The 17,701-nt window shown below is 36.1% G+C and overlaps 1 protein-coding gene across 4 annotated transcripts in view; it reads left to right on the top strand.

Annotated features, from left to right (window-relative positions):
* The window catches only part of TBCD (tubulin folding cofactor D), a 131,501-nt gene that overhangs the window by 47,089 nt on the left and 66,711 nt on the right, over positions 1-17,701 (top strand). For all 4 annotated transcript variants that reach the window (XM_030013158.1, XM_030013155.2, XM_030013157.2 and 1 more), the window contains exons 15-16: positions 7,900-8,056; positions 17,050-17,107. In XM_030013158.1, the coding sequence (XP_029869018.1) occupies positions 7,900-8,056; positions 17,050-17,107 (215 nt within the window). The remainder of the gene's footprint in view (positions 1-7,899; positions 8,057-17,049; positions 17,108-17,701) is intronic.

Genomic DNA, 17,701 nt, shown 5'->3' with positions numbered 1-17,701 from the left:
GTGTTCTAGAAAGAGGTTTAACTTGGACTAAGATTTAAATAGTCCTATAGAAATCTACTATGTAACTTGCTAAACTTGTTCACATACTGTGTTTTTAAGGATCACCTTCTGTGCTTTCATATTGCAGAATTAGTTGCTTGATACTGATTTGTAGCTGCCAGGGTTTTTGGAGGACGACGCATCAGGAAGTCAGGCTTCTGAAATGTGTTAGTCTATTCTGTAGTGGTAGTTAACTGTGAGGCTTTTGGCAAGATTCTAGGTACTTTTCATCATAGATACAGGAAGAAATGAAAAAAAGATCTACCTGTCTTAGGTGGACTCTGAGAAAATAGAGAACGCCCAAACCTGAAAGGCTGGTTACAGAAGAATTCCTTTTCTCTAACACCCAGGTGAACTTTAAAAATGATGCATGGTCTTGAAAATAGTATTTTTAAAAGCTATAATGCATATGTCACTGTAATAGTTTTCAAATTAGCAAGGAAGCATTATAAATAGTGCAGATTTTTTTTTTTTCACTAGCCAGCAGGTATGAGCAAGAATAAATGCCATAGCTGAAGCCGTAGCAGGAAAGGTCCCTCCCCCAGTGCAACTGGGAAATGGTATAAATACTAAGCAGGGAATAAATGACAATGAATTGCTTCTAGCTCTTTCACTCTAGGGTTTATCTCAGTGTTGCACAACCTTAGCCTAAAGGTTGGGGTTTTTTTGGTGATTTTTCTTTTCTGACATGCAGTGTTAAAAGTTTACAAAATTTTGTACTCCTTCAGAGTAAGTAATTCATTTGCTTAGTAGGATTCCTTCATAAGCCTGTTTCTTCATGTCCTTAAACTGCAGTTTGCTACTGGTTAAGTTAAAGGAAGAGCTCTGTTAGCTGTAAACCTGTATGAAGGTCTCTAGTATAGCCTTGGGCGTTAGTGGGTAGATGAATCCCCAAAATTCTCAGCGCTCTGTGCTTCAGAGAAGGTAGATCAATACTGTCTTAGGTCAGCTGCAGGCCTTTCAATGTAGCCAGCTAGGGGAGCTTAAATATTTTGAGTTTTTATGGCTGCATTAGATAATGATGTTGAGATAGACTGGCCAAAATTTAGATCTGTCTGCTTCCTCATTGGCCCCTTGCCATACTCAGAAGCTCACACTAACTTCAGTGTTGTAGCACTTCTGCAAACCTGCCATTAGTTTATTGAAGCAGATACCTTGGAAATGACAGCCAGCATCCATTTCTTTTAAATACTGTATTTAATTAATATGAGTGGTATCAAACAGTAAGTCTTTGGCAGAGATGTAGTTAGAATGTAGTTCTTTAGGGCAACATCCAACTTAACCGACAATCCCTTCTCTCTGCCTGAAAGCCAGTCTTTGCATTACATATTTTCCTCCCTCAGCAGTGAGGCAGACAACAATCTTCTTTGCTGCCTAGCTGTGATTCATTGCTAGAGCAGGTCTTACCTGTGTGCTGACTGAGATAGGTCCATGGAAAAAAAATATCACGTGATCATATAATTAAAGACTCTCTTAATTCATTACGTAGTGAGAGACTGAACTGAGATTGCAACCAGACAGACACAGCCCTTCATAGTCACGGGTTAGAAAATGCTTATTTGGTTTGTGGATATGCATATATATAGCTTCATATATGTGGGTCAGTGTTAAGAATTGTGAGAAAGTTATGGCAGCTTAAGAGACTTCAGCTGTTAAATTCTCACATATCTTCTGAGCATGCATGAATTGTGATACTCTTTCCTTCTTCCCTGGCAAACTCCTAACTGGGTCAGAATGGGGTGCAGGAATGAGAGAAGAGAGGCCACCTGTTGACAGTTGTAGGCACTTGCCATACAGCATGCAATGTTAGAGCATTTCACAGAAACATTGAGAATTTTTCGACAGACAAAGCAGCATATGCATTTTCTGATCCTCACCGGCTAATTTATCTTCTGGATGAAATAGTCCTTTAAGAGTAAATTCTGAAGCAGACAGCTTGTACAGAAAATGAGAACAAATCATAAATGTATGGCAGAACTTTAAACAAATATTTATTTCTGATAATGAGCCTAACCTGAAATTATCTATGTTTGCATCTGTGTTGATATATTAAATAATAGTATAACAGCCCTAATGAAGTTACGATTAGGACCTGCCTCTTTTTCTAAAAGAGGTTAGAGTGCCATGTAAGAGCATGTGGTCTCAAATCTGAAATTCTTTACACTGAAAAGCCAGAGTTCTTTTTTTAGCATATGAATGATAGTGATAGGTATGCTATTTAAAACATGGGAAGCTGACATACTGTAGATATGGGTGTTTACAATTTTTTTTATGCCTGAGGCTCACAAAGAGGATGAACGTACCAAAGGATACTTCTGCAATGAGTTAGTTTCATTGAAGAAAAATTTGAAGAATAAAATTATTCTTTGTATTGATATTTATAAGTGTGCTTAAACTTCATAGTTAATTAAATGTAATGTGCTTAGCTGCTCCTACAGTGACATTGTGTATAATACTTCCTTCAGTAATAGCAGACATCCTTTTTTTTGGTAGTATTTTTTCTTAATATTTTATAATTCTAAAATAGAAGGTTTTGCACTATATTACTTTTGAATTGAGAAGGCTTCTCTGCATAAACGCTTCATACCAAAATTTAAGACTTATCTAAGAGGTAACATTAGCTTAATCTGTTTTAAGAGTGGCATATTTTAGTTTTAAACTAAATTTAGACAATTCTTAATTAACTTGAGATCCAGTGAAAATCTGTTTTAAATGAAATAGAGTTGCCATGAAATTTTGCAATTTTCTTGTGGAGACAAGACCTAAGGCTAAGGAACAGGTTTTTGTTGTTGTTTGTTTGTTTGTTTGTTTGTTTAATTGCTGTATTTGTATGTTTTATATGATAAACATTGCAATAAATTTAAAAAAATGACAATCTGAAGTTAAAGTAACATAGGGCTCCTGATGGTATGTGTTATAGTCTAGGTTTGTGTAAAGTATGTTTTTAAAGGCACTTTTTAAAAGGAATAGTATGAGGCATTTTCTATTTACATACATGTGACCTTTCAATATACGATGTCTTCCATGAGTTTTCTTAACTAGGTGTTCAGTGTCTATCACCTGCACCTGAAAGGTGCTAAGCATCTGATTATTTAAAATCTTGTCTCTAAAAAGCAAAATATCTGTGCAACCTGTCTCCAGTATGAGAAAAAAATCCTGTTGTTTGTAATGCTTTGAAGCCAGAAGTTGTTTCTTTATTTTCACAAGGCTTGAGCAAAGAGCTGTGTTGCAACCTGCAGTTATGTAGTTAGGTAAGGCAGGGTGGAGTGTAACAGGTGCTTATTAATACCTCTAGGCTACAGGTAAAGGTGACTGTATTTTCTTGAGCGTTCACAGACCTAAACAGGTGGATATTGTTTTAATAATTAGGTTGAGAGTGGACACTATTTATTCTCTGTTTTTAATGGCAAACTTCTAGTGTAGATCTGTGAAAGAAATGGTACCTTTTAAAGTTAAGTAACAATTCAGGTCATCTCCTTGTTGTATCTCCCGACCTCTTACTTTTAAATAAAAAAGGTATGTTCATAATTTCAGAAATAAAGAAATTTGTCTCTGCCCTTCCAAACTAAAATAAGTTTGTTCTGGAATTTTTTTTTTCCTAATGCCTTTTTTTTTTTTTTTTTTTTTTTTTTTAATAAATTGGTTTTAGGTATGAATTCAACATGATCTTAAATCTGAAAAATTGAAACAGTACAGAGCAGCACAGTACAACACTGTGACTATACTGAATATTTGAGATGTGATTATAATGGTGAAATGAAATTGCATAACATACAAAATGCAGAAGCAGACTACAAAGCTTTGAATGTCATTGCTGCTTTGTATATCAAACAACGCTTTAGAAGAGCACGAATGTGAACAGTTTAAATCAGAGAAAAATGTTAAATAAAATTTAACTTGGTATTTTGTGTGTAGACTGAAGACGAAAAGTGTACATGAGCTAATGCAAACACAGAGTCTGTCAAACTGTGGATTAGGAAGTCTTTTCAAAGATATTTCAGTTACAGTGGACTAAATACTACAGATGGTTTTGCCTGTATTGCTCCTTCATGACTTCCTTCAGCCAGGCTCTTCTGACACTGTAGGAAGCCATAGCAGAAGAAAACCCTGCATTGTGTTTGAAGAACTGTAGGGTAAAGAATGAAGTGAAACCTGGAATTTTTGATAGTGTTTCTTTTGGTTTTTTATGACTCTTAAATACCAACAGGAAATGTAATGCTGGACCCACTTTTTCAAATGTGCCAACATTTGTCAGGAGCAATTTTTATATGTTATTTCCCATAGTCCACAAGTAAATATTTGACCAGTGATAGCATGAAAACTTTAACAGATGACCCCTAGATGAGTATTTCCCTTCTTGTTGTCATTGTTGTATTTATATTTACTTAGCCCTTGCTGCTGCATACTTCACCTTGTTTTCCCTGTTTCTCCCACCGTCTAAATGTCCACTTTTGTATCCTTCCTCTTCTTTAACCCCCTTTGCTCTTCAGACTGCAGTAATGTTGTTTCTCTTGTAGCAGCAACGCTTTAAGTTCTAGACACAGGAGTAGGACATCAAAGAGGTGTGAGTCCAAAGGCGTGCTGCAAGATAATAGGGAAAGCTTGAGCTGCTCAGAGTAACAGTGCTGCTGTTCCTGGCGTTTTCTTAGTAACTGCTGTTACAGACCCGGGCAGCATCACTTCTGTCTTAGACTGACCCTAATAACCAGGTGCTGTTTGGTATTGTCCCTACTATTTGGGAAGTTAATGCCCTGAAGTGAAAAAACATGGTTTGTATCATCTGTATGAAAGAAAAAATGTGAAGAGCTGCTTGTGGGTCCTTCTTCCACATTTCCTTCAGTGCACAGAGAGATGAGAGTGCACTCACAGCTGTCTAAAGTAGCTGGAGTAATCACCCCATGCTGAAGGAAATTTGCAGCAGCTTTGCAAAATTGCCTTTGGCATCTGTTTTAAGTGTTCCTGTAGAACCAGCAAATTCCATTTTTTTTTTTTTCATCAGTTGATACAGCATTTTTCAAAACAAGCTAGTCAACATTTTTAAAGATTTTTATTGTAGTTTCTTTCAGAACTGGGAAGTGCCCAAATACCCATCCATCTTTGCTATATCATTGTTCCTGAATGGGAATTGCTTTTTTTCCCATGTAGTGCTTGTGCTCCTAATAGTCATATCTTGTCCATCCCTCTGATTACTGCTTTATTTTCTTTAGTAGGTTAAAATGAATTTAAATGGCATTTTAACACTTACCTTCTCCAGTTGTGGTACATATTTTTTTGTTTAAAGTAGCAGGCATACAGTGATGAACTACACGTTGAAGTTTAATTATTTTCTGATTATATCCACTCAAGGATATCCAGGCACAGTTTGCTAATGAAATACAGCCCAGTGATCCCATTTCTTGTTCAATGGGATCACCTTTTGACAAGTATTTTCTAAGGAAAAAAGATGCGTTTGATAAATTTGATACAAGAAAGAAAATCAGGAGAGAAATTGTTTCTTTTTTTTCTAGAGGCTGTTGTTTCTACAGACATTATTCATTTATTAAAGACATGCCATCTGGAGAAAGATGTATTCAAATTATATATCTGGATTTGCAAATACCAAAAGAAGGCCCTCTGGGGAGCCTTGCATACATATAGTATTTCATAAACCCTGGCAATATATTACTACAACTGTGTAAGAGTATTCTTCTTTAAGTTTTTGGAAGCTCTCTTATCTGTAGAAAACCATTATTGACTTCTGCAGTTTTGATGGGGATATAAGCATGAAAGTGAAATTCTTAATCTACTTGTTTTCCCAAGCTTATTTTTGTCACTTCCTTATAATAACAGTACCTGTGTTTATAAAGCCTTTGCGATAAGATTCTGGGATCTTAATTTGCCTTTACTCCTCTTTTACTAGTCTGCTTGCTCTGTTTTCCCCAATATGATTTAAAAAAAAAAAAAAAAAAAAGAAAAAAAAGAAGAGCTGTCCTCTACTGTTGACCCACTGTGGTTCCAGTGCTCAGCCTGGGCTTGTGCTCTGTGCAGCTGCATTTCCTCTGGAGCTCCCTCAATAGAATGTGGCACAGAGACATACGTTATATTGACGTCTGTAGCTTTTAGGCCTTTATTGGCTAAACCATACTCAATCCAAAGTTTCTCAGGTTGTCCATTAAATCAGGAAACAATGCTTGATACATTCACTTTTAAGAGCTGCCTTGGATAAGATGGCTATCATATCAGTTGATTTTTGGATCATGATTTGTTTAATGAACACAGGTAATGCCACTCTTTTCCCAGAGTGAAGCTCTGTGTTCTGGAGTATATATGTCATTAAAGAGATCCTGACGCTGTCAGTCGAGGATGATTTTCTAGGTCACTAAGAAGAAACAGAATATTCTCAAGAATACACAGTATATTATTTCCATTCAGAAACATGGTGTATTCCTGCTGCTGCTTTTTTCCAATTCCTGAAACTAGTTGGATTGATCAAGCGTAACATTAACAGTCTGGGGTATAGTTTCGTTTCTGTTAAATGTTGCCTTGTATTTTAGTGTCCCTCCCTGTCCTTGCCATCCCAAATAAGCGTGATTGAGAAATAAAAGGCACCTTCCCAGGATGGCCGTCAGCTGCTTTTGTCTTGAGTCTCTCTACTGGGCCTCATGAGACAGCATTTTCAAATTTGGGCATTAGAATCAATTTAAGTGCATTTTGAGTACATTTGGAAGTGCAGTGCATGATTCCATATTGCTGTTTAGGTTGCAAATATCTCCTTGCCTATTTCCTCACTGTCTAATGAAAACAAATGTGTTGGTGAAATTGATACAATTAACATGACTGATAGAAGAAAAAAAAAAGACATTGACTTTTTTTTTTTTTTTTTTTTTTTTTTTTTTTTTTTTTTTTTTGGTGTACTGTTTTCCTTCATCAAAGGCTTCTGGTCTTGCATGAAATCATTCTGTGCTGGTGAACAGGCATGTAGTCATCACTGTTGTTTTGGATGTCTAAGCAGAAATGAGAGTAAAGCCCACCTGTTTGCATTTCTAGGTTACATTGCAGTTTTATACATATTCTGTCTTTATGATCTGTGCAGTTTGGCAGTGTTGATAGGTTCAAGCTTAAAACACTGCATTGAAGTCACTCAAAGTAGCAGCTCTACGGGGAATAAAACATCATGGTTTACTTGTTTGTCGTAATTTTTTGCATTAAGCATGTGTCCTAGTTTCAGCTGGGATAGAGTTAACTGTCTTCCTCGTAGCTGGTACAGTCACTTTGCTTTAAGATTATACAAAAACTGTGCTTAAGTCCCTTTCAAGATTGGTATGCTGATGATTCACAAGCATTGTTAATTAAGAAGAACTTGTCATAGGACTTCTACCATGACAAATATTGCCTGCTAATAGATGGATACTAATTCTTTTATTTTATGGTAGTTACAATACTGTATTTCTGAAGAAATTTTTTTTATAGTCATAGATGCTGCTGTAATACTTAAAAGTCCAGTACTTTCAAAAGTGGACACTTTAAAATTTTGCATTTTATAATTACTTTGGCTTTGAACATCTATCACTGAGTGATAAAGGATATCAATGTTACTTCTCATGTAACCCACTTCCTTTAATTATCATTGAATTATATGTGAAGGAAATAAAAAACCAAACTGCTACTGACAAAGAAGCAAAATAGTGTATTAAAAAACCCCAGCTCTTTCTAATCAACTTCAAAATTAGCACACATTAAGACCCATGCTTTCTTTTCTTTCAGAACACACAACTCCACCCTGTGTCTTTTCTCTAATTATCACTGAATGCTCTTACACCTTTTTTTTGGTTCACTGTATGGTCCTAATTGTTGCTTTTGTACTTTTTTTTAATTTAACAGTTGTTCCTGTCATTTTGAAAGCGCTGACATATGACGAGAAGAGGGGGGCATGCAGCGTGGGTTCCAACGTGAGAGATGCAGCATGCTATGTTTGCTGGGCCTTTGCTCGTGCTTACGATCCTGCAGAACTGATACCATTTATTAGTCAGATTTCAAGGTAAGTTGTGGCAATAAGAAACTGAGCTATTTACAGTTAATTTTTAAAATCTATTCAAAATGAGGAAGGAGCTAGAAGTTAATCTAATAGTCTAATTCTGTATCTTCTAGAAGTTAATGATCTACAAGTCTAATGCTCTATCTTTAAGAAACTTAAAATTACATATTGACCAAAAGTGATACATCTATTTAGGGGAAATACCTTCATGGTTAAAAAGTAGCCGGTGTGTCCCATGTAACATGAATGAAATGAATTCATCTCTGGATTTTGTTTGCCAAGGAATGGATATTTTTGTTTCTCTATGACAATTTTTAATAAAGTTCACTGATTCATGCTAACAGATATGCTGAATATCTTAAAGTTAAAGCATTGAATATAGGTGGGATGACGATGACATAAACAGTACTGTTGGCTTTCTGTGTAGTTGTTGAAGTCTAAAATTTCTTCCTGTTGTGGTATGATGCAGTTTAACTTTTTGGATTGAAATGCATTTAAATATTTCCTTATAAAGTGTGATGACTTCATTTCCTTCTGTTTATCTGTCATAAGAAAACCAAAGAAAAATCCAAAGAAATGCAATGTAAGAAGATTCAGAGAAATTAGGAGAGTGTTGGGAGGTGGGGGGCAGTCTATCTGTTGTCTGCTTAATGACCTGCTTTATTGTTAGCTCAGCAAACAGATTGAGGAAGTTTAAGAAGATTTGGTTTCTGTTTCAAAAGACTTTCAAAAGTAAAATTTTCCAAAGATTTCCAAATCAAAACCTGTGATACTGCAATGGTGGACTAGAACTTGGTGCAGCTTTTCACTTAATACTGATGATATTTTTGCAGATACAAATTGGTTTTACCTTTTTTCTTTCATCTCATGCTTTTCCTCCTATTTGCTTGTGGGATTCTCTCTTTACCATTTAGTCTTTTTGTTGGCAGCACACTGGCTGACATTTTGAGGTGTCTTTAATGGGTGATTTGCACTGCAAACACAAAGAGGTAGCTTCTAACAGTTTCTTGGCAGGCTTTTAGTACAACCATTGATAGGAGCAACTCAGGCATCTTTGTCTCCTTTGGAGGGGTTTTGATCGGTAATCATTTAGTATTATCTTTTTAAAAAGAAAAAAAAAAAAGTTTGGACTATACAGTGATTTGTGGTCCTGGATATTTGGTTCAATTTCTAGAGGCTGCCTTGCTTCCAGATTGCTGACAGAACTATTTCAATCTCATCCAAAAAGCCTGTTTTGGAAACACAGGATTGCTTACTTAGCTCAGCAGGTTCCCAAAGAATATGTAATTTTTTCTGTCCTCTTTAAAACTTGTTTTTAAAGTTCTTTGGGACAGTCTGTAAGCCCTACGTGTCCATTTTTATTCCTTCATCCTTGTATCCCCACTTTCCAGTGCTGGTCCTTTCATGCAGGGTCACATAACAGTGTCTCTTATCTGTGTGGTACTTGCTCCTGGGCTTTTTTGAGACCTTGATAAAATCTTTCTGTCTAAAAACTTGCTGTCAAATTTCTTCAGGCCAAACACTGTTTTTCTTCTTTTTTTTTTTTTTTTAAGCTGTCATGTCTTTTCTCTGAAGTGAGCAGAAAAAAAATTCTAAGACATCTTAGCCTTGTCTCTCTGATAAAGCAGCCTCATGTTTTGATGATGTTTCATGTACGATAGTGTAGATACTAAAGGAGAGGAGTCTTGTAACACCAAGCTGTGCTAGAACATGATGCCATCCGCTGTCTCTGGATGACTTTCAGAGAGTGTGGTGCTCCAGAACACACCTGCTTCAGTTAAGCATGCTGGAAACAGTGATACTTGCCATAGTAAGTTATTAAAGAAATATTTTATTTTGAAGGGTCATATTTAATTCCCTTCTAGCTGAGTTCATGGTAAATTATGTATAGTATGAAATTCTTAATAAAGGTACCTAAAGATGGGTTTGCACAGTGAAATAATGATGTGATTACATCTTGGGTTGTATTTCCTATTTTTAATCTAACCAGCACAAGTAATGGTAGCAATGAAGACACAGTGACACTCATGACCAGAATGCTAACAAATGTTTCTAGCAGGCTGTTACCAGCTGTGCAGATTTACTTACTGCTGTCTTTTAACTTGCAGGAATACATTTATATTCTCACTGCGAGCAAATCTTCAGGATGAGAGTAGCCATACCAATACTAAAGTCTGGTTCGAAACTGGTCCTTTTTGTAGATTTGGTCAGCAGCCTTATGAAATAAATCCTCTGCTTCCATCCTCTGACTTAGTTGAACAACTTTAAGGTTTCTTTTAAGGTCTGGCAAGCTTGTTCCTTGTGAAACTTAAAAAGGCCTAAGTGTGAGTGTGTAAGCCTTCTATTTATCAGAATTCCGATCTGTTCTGTTTATGAGTATTTTTCTTCTGCTCATGATGCTTTGAGCAATATATTTCTTTTACTCCTTTTACCCCACCGTGGCACAAAACAATGTTGTTCTCCATATGTTAGGTGCAAGCTCACCATTTTGATTTTTCATGGTTTGTGGTATTTTGTTTTACCGTCACAAAGCTGGTAGTGGGAACTTGTGGACAGGTATGAAGGAGGTTATGTTTCTGAAGAAGCTCCTGGCTTTTAGCTTTCAGACTGTTCTGGAAACAAATGCTTTTCTTTTTAGGAAAGTGTCAAATGAAAAGAGTTGATACCTTCTACCTATGGTAGTAATACCAATTAATGCTGTGGCTATGCCAGCTATGACAACCTCAGTTGTTTGGAGTAAGTTGGTGGAGTGGAGAGACACAGGGCGGACGCCAAGGGGGAATCTGAAAATTGCTTATGATCAGTTGTAAGGTGTTGTGGTTTGTATATGCTTAGTTTTCTAACAAATCTGCACAGTATTTTAGCAAGTATTAAGGCTTTACTTAAAAATCTTGGTAGTTATGTTGGCCATACCTTTTCTAAATATAATCAGCACTTGAAGGTAGAATTGCCACTGCAAAGAGAAACGGTGAAAAAAATATTCAAATAAAGTATGACACACAGTTTCACCTATTGTGTCAGCAAGCCGATAATTACATACAGCTTTTTTTTAAATCTAGCCTTAGGTGTGTCACTGTTTTACTTAAAGAAGAGTCATACTTCTAGCCACAAGCAAATTGTTGCTACCCGTAAAAAATGCAGAACTCAGCATCTTGAAACAAAGTACATAATATCCATTGTGAGCTGAATTACACAGCAAAAACAGCTGCCTATATAAGAATACAAGCTATTGGATTCTTACAGAAAAAAATAATAAATCATTTACCTGAAAGGAAAATACTACCTCCTTAAAAAATTGTACTGAGTGATTGCAATCCTGAAGAGTTTGCTTCATCTTGGTGCTAGAAATTGCAAATGGTTTATCCTTCATTCACAGTCTTTAACACTGCTGTTTAATTGGCTGGAGGAACACAGATAATGCCGAACTTGGAGCATAAGTAGCTGGTTGCTACACAGACTCGAAAGGCAAGGCGCTCATCATGGTAGAGTAAACGCACTGGTGGTAACTAGAAGTTGTTGACTTAAACTGTGAGCTGCTTCATGTCTTCCTACTTCATGTCATGGCCTTTGGCACATGTTAGTGTATCTTGCAGGAAACTCACTTGGGTATGAAAATACAGCAGAAGTATGCTACTTAAACTGGGTCCTGCCCCACACCCCATTCAGACTGTGGTACAGCAGTTACAAATTAAAGCAGAGGGGTAATTTGGTGGAGGGTTGTTTTCTTTTTTTCCTTTTCTTGCCTGCAAAGTTGTATCATCGTGTAATGGAAAGACATTGTTTTCTGTGTTTTCAGTAGCCAAGGGACATAAACATTTCACTTTTGACTAGTGAATAATCACCTTAAACTGTATAAAATCAGATTTTTTTAGTAAAATTTATGGCAATGTTTTAAAAGAAATATCTGTCTCCATATTCAGCAATAGCTGTTTCTTCTCTGCTTTCTTATGAATGTTCTGTTATTAAGTGATGAAATTGTCAGAATATTGAAGTTACAAACTTAGATTGCTGTAGATCGTAGATCAGCCCTTTTCCCTCCTGACCTTACCACTCCTCTTTTAAGGAGAGGGGAAAAAAAAAAGAAGAAGAAAAAAGATAGAAAACACTTAGTAGAAATACTCGCTGGAGAGTAGTTCAAATAGTACTTGCTCGTAATTTTACATGTCGGTATTTTTTCCCTATCCATATTTCAACAAGATACACTTACTCACATATGCTTATTTATTTTTTAAAGTCTAGTTAAACTGGTTCCTAAAACCTTGCCTGATCTATTCAAACTACAGGACCACAAAAGGAAAATTCTTGGCAAAATAGATGAAACTTCACTTTTATTGCAGGATAACCTTACGATGTTTTGAAATGCATGTCTTGAAGTTGCTATTCAAGCATATCTTTATAAAAGCACTACTTGAGCGAGCTTTTTTCTCTCCCAGTCTCTACACGCATGCTCTCTTTTCAAGCTTACCTATGAGGAAAGTTAAACATAGTATAACAACTTGGAAATACAGGTAATTTGATTCTTGCCCCCTTGGGTGTGGAAGTTACTGTCTGTAAAGTGGCAGGTGCACACTAACAAGCTGAGCTGTTTTGTTTAAAACCTAAACAAATATAAAAAGAAAAACATACTTCTACTCTATTACACAATTATGGTGATTAAGTTGTTGCTGGCTATCTTAATTATTTGGAACTGTTGCATAGTCAGAATGTAGTTTCATTTATCTGTCATTCGATGGTGTAGGTAATCAATAAATAAATCGTTATTTAGAAAGATCTAATTGCTATCTCCTGTTCAGCAGAATACTAACACAAATAGTGCATACAGTGTAGGAGTGCAGGCGGCTTTGTCTTCCCTGCGGTGGTGCGTTGTTTTTGAAGAGGGGAAAAAAAAAAGGAAGGTGTGGCTATGGATGAATGATGTAGCTTGCTCCAGGGCAAGATTGTCCTGCAGAATTGGGGAAATCTGAAGCATTGCTTTGAGCTACATCTTGTACCATGATGAAATATTGAGAATAGCTTTCTTCTTTTATGTATTTGAATGTTACCTTTAGAAGAGAGTTGTGTGCCTACTGTGTCTTGGACTTGTGTGAAGTTATTTCCTGCAGGGGCATCATAGACCTTTTTTTTCCTTTTTTTTTAAAAGCAGCATTTATAACTCCTGTTCTAAGCATTTTTCTTAATGTTCTTTTCCACATGTGTATTTATTATATTTTCTTCGTTTTACCCCAAAACTTTGGGATTGGAGTAACACACTGAATGGTGTAGGATGCTGGGTGGCTAGCAGAAAGTATGAGCTCAGTGTAAGCTGGCTTAGAGGGACTGTGAAAGTATGCAGTGTAGAAGTGGGAATGGTCACTGCATTTCTCCTTTTCTTCAGACATTCTCCTTGCCTAGATAAACAGGAGGAATTAAATCTGAGACTGTAGTCTGAAGGGCCTTTTCCCCTAGCAGTGCTGGCTGAAGCAGGCTCTTTTGTTTGCTCCTTCATCTGCATTGCTCCTGCGGTTGAGCATAGCATAGCTGCATGGCATAAAGTGAATGGGGGAGCTTCTCTGGTTTTTTAAAAAAAGCTAGCAAAAGAAAAATTAATTGAGCATGGATCTGTTTTCATCATCCAGCTTACTGTGTAGCCATTCCAGCTGGGGTACTGGCACGACTGAAGAGGTGTGAAAAGGGCTGTTTGCAGCAGCAGCTCTCGACAGACTCAGGTCTGACTCTGGTCTCTCCGCCTTTTTTTAACTTGCTTGGATTGTTCAAAACTGTTTTGCTTGTGATGATTATTATGCCTTCCCTTACCTAGTCTATAGTAGGGAGGAGAGTTTTCTGTCCTAAGTTAGACTTTTCCCTTTTTTGGGCTCAGGAAGGAAATTTTGGTTTTGTGCCAAATTGGCAAGAGGTTTGAGGGTTTATTTTTTTTTCTTCCTGCAGCTTCAGGGTGGTATGCTTGAATTAATAGTAGTAAATTCTCAGAGGTTAGCAAAAGGATAAGCTTTGTGCTGCTTGTGACTAGCATAGACTAGAAGTGCCTGCTACAGGTGATAAAGAAAATTCAGATTTTTTTGTCTGGTACATCTGATGCTTATAAGGAGAGGGTAACATTATATTTTTGTGTTGTGATGTCCATCACCTGGCCGGCCTCTGCTCTCTGATTCTTTCTGCCTTGTCGGGGGAAGGTAATGAGGTCAGCGTTGGGCTGAGGAAGTGAGCAGCTAACATACTTTGAGTCCTTTTAACTTTCCCTGAAGCCAGTTAATTGAGTACTGGGGGGAAAGGGGAAGGGATAGGGAAGAAAGGAAGAATTATTAGTTGACTGATAGAATTGCAACTTGCTTTTTAAAGTCCATTTGTGTTTACTGTACACTTAACTGCTTGTCGTGCATACAGGCTAAATATACCTCAAGGAACTACAAAAGGTGTTTCATAGAGCCTGCAAGATGCAAAGACATTCTTTGCTCTACCTGTTAGTAGTCAGGTGTGGTACATTTCAGGCAAGTCAAGACATGATTCTTTAACTAGCTTAAAAAAAAAATCCCACTTTGTTTGACATAAACAGTTTCTTTATGTTAGGAAATCCTGGTGGAGTATCACATAAACTCCCACGACAAAGCAGACAGGTGAAGACACCTTAGACATGTTTCATCTTAGGCATGTTGCCTTCCTTGCTAATCCTGGTGTTACGGCAGACTGTGTCTGCATTTTCAAATAGGAATTAACTTGAAAAAATTATTTGTGTAGTTTGATAAGTTTAAAATACTTCTATTAAAAGGATTAACATAAAACAGTGACTACAGTATGTTTTTTGAATATAATGGGGCTACAGGGGCAATGACGAAATTCCTGGTTGTTGGGTTTTTTTGGGTTTTTTTTTTTTTTTTCTTAAACATGGTATTCAGTTGCAGCACTGAATAACTCAGGTGGCATCACATAGACAGTATGTTGTTTTGCTGGTTTTACTTATACAGGTTTGTCTTGAGGTAAAAGAAGAATAAGAAAAAATGGAAAAGTACAATTTGATTATAAGCTGAACTCTTGTTGTGTATAATAACCTGCAACTGTTTTCCATTATATTTAATAAAGCATATTTTAAGTCTAACTATGAAATTCAAAGAGCAGTATTTATTCTCCAGTGACGGTCATCTAACATTTCCAGTTTGAAAAGACTGCATAATCTTTCAAATCAGTATGTTAATATTTAATATGTGTGTCCTTACACTCATCCCTAAGTGTCCCTTTTGGGCCACTGTCAGAGACAAGACAATGACTTGGAAGGATTTTGCTCTGAGCCAGCACATCTCCTCTGAAATACTCTGTAACGCTTAACTTCAGGGTACCTTTGACACAGTAAGGGCAACACTCTGAGCTTCCTGCCTTGTTGAGGGTTTTTTTGGTGGTTTTTTTTTCCTTCTGTTTTCTCAGAAGAGAACAATATTGAAATATTGCATAACTGACAAAATAATGTTTTACCTTATAGTCCATATAATCAGAAACATCAGGCAAAAATTTGCTTCTTTTTGCTTTCCAGGACGATTTTCATCCAATTCCTTAGGTTTGAATGTTCTCTTCTATAATTAAAAGACTTATGGGAGCTATTCATATAATTAAAATGATATACTTCTTAAATGTCCCTTTAAAATTATTTTTAAGTTTGCCAGAGAAGAAAATTAGCAAACATGGTATGAAGATGATGTATTTGACCCAGTACTTTTTCAACAGTTAGCCATGTATGCTGATACTTAATGGAATGCTTCCTGAACATTTGTTCTTCCAATCGCTGTCGTATGGATGACCGCGTTTTGTCTTATAATCACCTAATGTCTTTGTGGCAGAGGGAGGAATTACTCATGCAAGTAGCAATAAGAAAGCATTAACTGTCTTTAGAACAATTTATTGGAGTTTATTTTCATTTCATTTTTGCTTTCTGTCTCGTTTTCCTTAATGGAGATAAACTGAAATTACAGAGGCAACGTTGGTTATGCATTTCAGTGAATTTTAACAACACAGTATTCTCCACTGTAGGAAACTGATAGCCACTACCCAGGGAAGCTTGATATTATCAGTGTAATTAATATCTTTATGCTAAAGCAAAGCTATCTTGGATTTACTTTTCAGCCAGTATTTATTTCCTGTTTTGCCTGGAGTCAATAAATAATGTAATGAAGAGTTTCAGAGTTTGAAAGGAATAATTTTCTGGTTAAATGATTCTCCTGAAGTGATGTTTATTTGTCACTGAAGTTAATTGAATGCTGGAGGTGGATTTCTAAAGCTGTAGACTTCATGTCCTGGGATATATTCTCTCTCTTCTGTTGTGTAGCACATCTTTTAAAAGCGGTTCTTTTGAGGTAGAAGAATTAAACTGTGCAGGGTTACCAGACTTCATGCACAAAGAAATAGTTTCGTATAATTATGTCTCTGTATCTACAGGTCACCTTTTAAAAAAACTGCTTTGCAATTTGTCTAGCAAGTCACTTTTTAGCAGGATTTGCATATTGTTTTCTGTTTTTTGTTACTTACAGGCTGTGATTGTTCTTGCAGAGATAGCTGCAAGTTTCCATTGCTGAACTTTCAGTTTTGCATAAGCCCTACATAAGATTTGCTGTGCGTTTGGCTATTGAGAAACTGTATTTCCAAGTTTTAATTTAAAATTGCACTGAATGAGTCTCACATTAGAGATGATAGTTATGTCCAAGTTTTAAACTCCTGCTATACTTAAAAAAGAAAAACTTTCTATGCAGCTAAACATATTTGCATACTTAAATTGCTTTGACACAGTAGGATGGTAGTTGTCTCTTTATGCTATGGTAAGTCCACAGCAAACTAGAGAAACAAGGAAGTACGTGGTTATTTCAACTCAAATTTTAGTTTAGGCTTGTATTTATAAATAATAAGCTCCTTAGAGGAAATGCTGTGTGTTTTGCTTAGAAGTCTAAATGTTGAAATGATGATGTTACACATTTCTTCTCATATTTTTGGTACTAATACTCAATATTTTATTTCCTTAGTGCATTGGTTATTGCTGCAGTATTTGATCGCGATGTTAATTGCAGAAGAGCTGCTTCTGTAAGTTATCACATTCTAGCTTATATGTTTCTGTTACTTTTGTTTGTTTTCATTTAATGTAATTTGTAGACTTAGCTATGTAGAACTACAGTATATAAGCAATATATTGTGTTGTGAACAAAAAAGTGCTTTTTTAAATCCTTAGAAGTATGGTGTGAATTTAGATTCTAAATTATATAATCCACAGATCCACACCTTGATTTATGGCCACAGTTCACAATATGCTGCGTTGTTGTCATGATGGTTAAGATAATGTATCTAAGAAAGAGCTAGTTAGCATTTTCAAGTCACAATATCAAAGACAAAAGGGTCATACATAATATACAAACACTGTGTCTTTTTCAAGTCACCAAGCTGGTAAGTTTTGTGAAGTTATATTTTTCTAATTGTTCATCAACTCTTACTCTGTAATTGTGGTAAATTGAAAATTTCTAGAATAATCTCTCTCCTTCAAACATATTTTCAGTTATTGTATAAAAGTCTTTTCCGTAGGACTGGGAATTTTTAAAAGAAAGTGATAAATCCATTAGGTAGGTATTCTTTTCTAGTTAATAGGACTGACACCAAAATATATTCTGTGGAACCTTTCTGTAG

This window comes from Aquila chrysaetos, chromosome 5, assembly GCF_900496995.4.
Source record: "Aquila chrysaetos chrysaetos chromosome 5, bAquChr1.4, whole genome shotgun sequence".
NCBI classification, from domain to species: Eukaryota; Metazoa; Chordata; class Aves; order Accipitriformes; family Accipitridae; genus Aquila; species Aquila chrysaetos.
Note: the sequence above shows the minus strand (reverse complement) of the source record. Positions and strands in the feature narration are given on the sequence as shown.